The 2,254-nt window shown below is 39.0% G+C and overlaps 1 protein-coding gene across 1 annotated transcript; it reads left to right on the top strand.

Annotated features, from left to right (window-relative positions):
* Positions 1-691: 691 nt before the first annotated feature.
* Positions 692-1,674, top strand: LOC119409217 (tissue factor pathway inhibitor; the record flags this gene model as incomplete). Its single annotated transcript, XM_037676056.1, is given in 1 exon segment — positions 692-1,674. A coding segment is annotated over 1 exon segment (180 nt), but the record flags the coding sequence as incomplete, so codon positions are not given.
* Positions 1,675-2,254: the final 580 nt, after the last annotated feature.

Genomic DNA, 2,254 nt, shown 5'->3' with positions numbered 1-2,254 from the left:
AATATGTAATATTGGATCATTTTCCTCAATAAATAAATGATCAAGTCTAATATTGTTGTCTCGTTTGTTTAACTGGGTTTTCTTTATCTACTTTTAGGACTTGTGTGAAAATCTGAAGATGTTTTAGGTCATTTATGAAGAAATATAGAAAATGATAAAATCACAAACTTTCAAACACCGTGGTTTTAAACCAATCAGCAGATAAAGACAGGTGAATTAGAGATTAGTTGATTTAATCTGTGATAAGATGGTTTGTTTCAGGATTGTTTCCTGGAATATCTTGTAAAAAGATCTAAAGCTCTCAACCTTTTCAAACATCTGTTAAGTTCCTGGAAAAACCAACGCAGACATGTTCCTGTTTTTAGTTTTCTACACCGCCTTATATTCTGTTTTTTTTTTACTTTTCCTTTTAATTATTTTATTTTCACTTGTTTCTAAAAAAAAAATAATTTGTACGGATCCTGTATGATTGTCTATGATTGTCCACTGTTGTCATCACCCTTTGTTAAAACAGGTCTCTCTTGTAAATGAGTCCTCGAGACTCAATGAGACTAACCTGTAGAAATAAAGGTTGAATGAAAAAATAAATAATTAAATAAATAAATATGGTATGGAGCAGCAGGTCAAACTCTCTGAGCTGTTGGACGTCTCCATGCTGAGTTTGTCTCTGACGTTTGTCCCATGTCCCTGTCCAGACGCCTGTCTCCTCCGTCAGGACCCCGGCGGCTGCCAGAATTACTCCATGAAGTGGTTTTTCGACCGGCTTCAGAAGGAATGCGCTCGCTTCTGGTACGGTGGCTGCGGCGGCAACAACAACCGCTTCGAGACTCGAGTGGAGTGTGAGAAGATGTGTGCGACGAAGAATCGATGAGGAGGAAGAGCAACTGAACCCAATCTGGACTCAGCAGCTGATGACTGAACCAGGAAACGTTGTCTTCTTCTACATACATGTCAAATTTCTACGGAGGCCCTGAAGAGTCATAGCTGGTACGTTTCTACAGATTTAGAAGAAAGACTTTGAGTTTTCCTCGGAGTCATGAAGGTGGACATTAAAGACTTCGACTTTAACACGACACAAACTTCAACACGCAGATAATTCGTCTTTTTGTTCAGAAGTTTGAGGATTTTCTGATCTGTTCTCTTGGTCCCAGTACGACAAAAACTCTGGTTCTGTTTGGTCATGTGGTAGAAGCTGCAGGATGGTTCTGATTCTGGTTTGTTTCTGGGTCTCAGCAGTCCAGTTTGAGCCTTTAACAACAACAGAACTGGTCATTATAAAATCCAGGATCAGTGTCGGAGGAACAGAGTAATCTGAATTACAGAAAGTCTTCAGATTATCAGCCCATAAACCCATCTGCACGTTAAGTTCTTCTGCTCCACAACACCGGGTCGTCTTCAGGTTCTGCAGAAGGTTCTCATGAAGACGAACAAGAACTTCAGTTACTCTGTGAATCTGACGGACATGACCTGAAGATTGGACTTCTTTCAAACACAAGATAAAACATAAAAAACACAAACGCCGTGTGCAAATCCTTAAAGAAACAAGACTCCATGTTAAACTCGAGTGTTTTTTCAACTGTTAGAAGAATCTGTGAGAAACAGAAAGTTTGTTTTTTATTCACTACATCAGGAAACTTGTGTTCATGATAATAATGAGTAGGTGGCACCACTCAGCACCACAGAAGAAAAAGTGAACATAAGTGTGACTCTACATAGCCTCCGTAGAACATCCACCCTAAGCACTTCCTGTTTTCAGGGTTCAACTTCCTGCTGGACATTTGTTTCCGTCCTCTGATTAGGTGCTACGTTTCTGTGCTGATGATTTGTTCTGAATGTTTGAAGGAACCTCAGAAGATATTAAAGAGTTTCTGTAAACCTCGTCTAAACCTGCTCCGTTATTTAAGAGACAAACAGGACGAATCAGGTGAAGACGTCTTCAGGTGACAGGTAACATTAGTACAGGTACATTTTCATCTTTATTGTGACAAAAGTCAGCAAAATATCAGACAGCTCAAACTTTTTACTTTAATTTTTTAATCAGGTGTCCCAAAAAAATAAATAAAAGATTCAGATGATGTTACCAGACTGATATCTGTTACTTGACTGTTTCCTGTTACCTGAGCTGTTACTTGACTGTTTCCTGTTACCTGATACCTGTTACTTGACTGTTTCCTGTTACCTAACTGATATCTGTTGCCTAACTGTTTCCTGTTACCTAACTGATACCTGTTACTTGACTGTTACATGTTACCTG

Source organism: Nematolebias whitei, chromosome 5 (assembly GCF_014905685.2).
Source record: "Nematolebias whitei isolate Nwh7 chromosome 5, NemWhi1, whole genome shotgun sequence".
Taxonomy (NCBI): Eukaryota; Metazoa; Chordata; class Actinopteri; order Cyprinodontiformes; family Rivulidae; genus Nematolebias; species Nematolebias whitei.
This window is presented reverse-complemented; position numbering and strand designations above follow the sequence as displayed.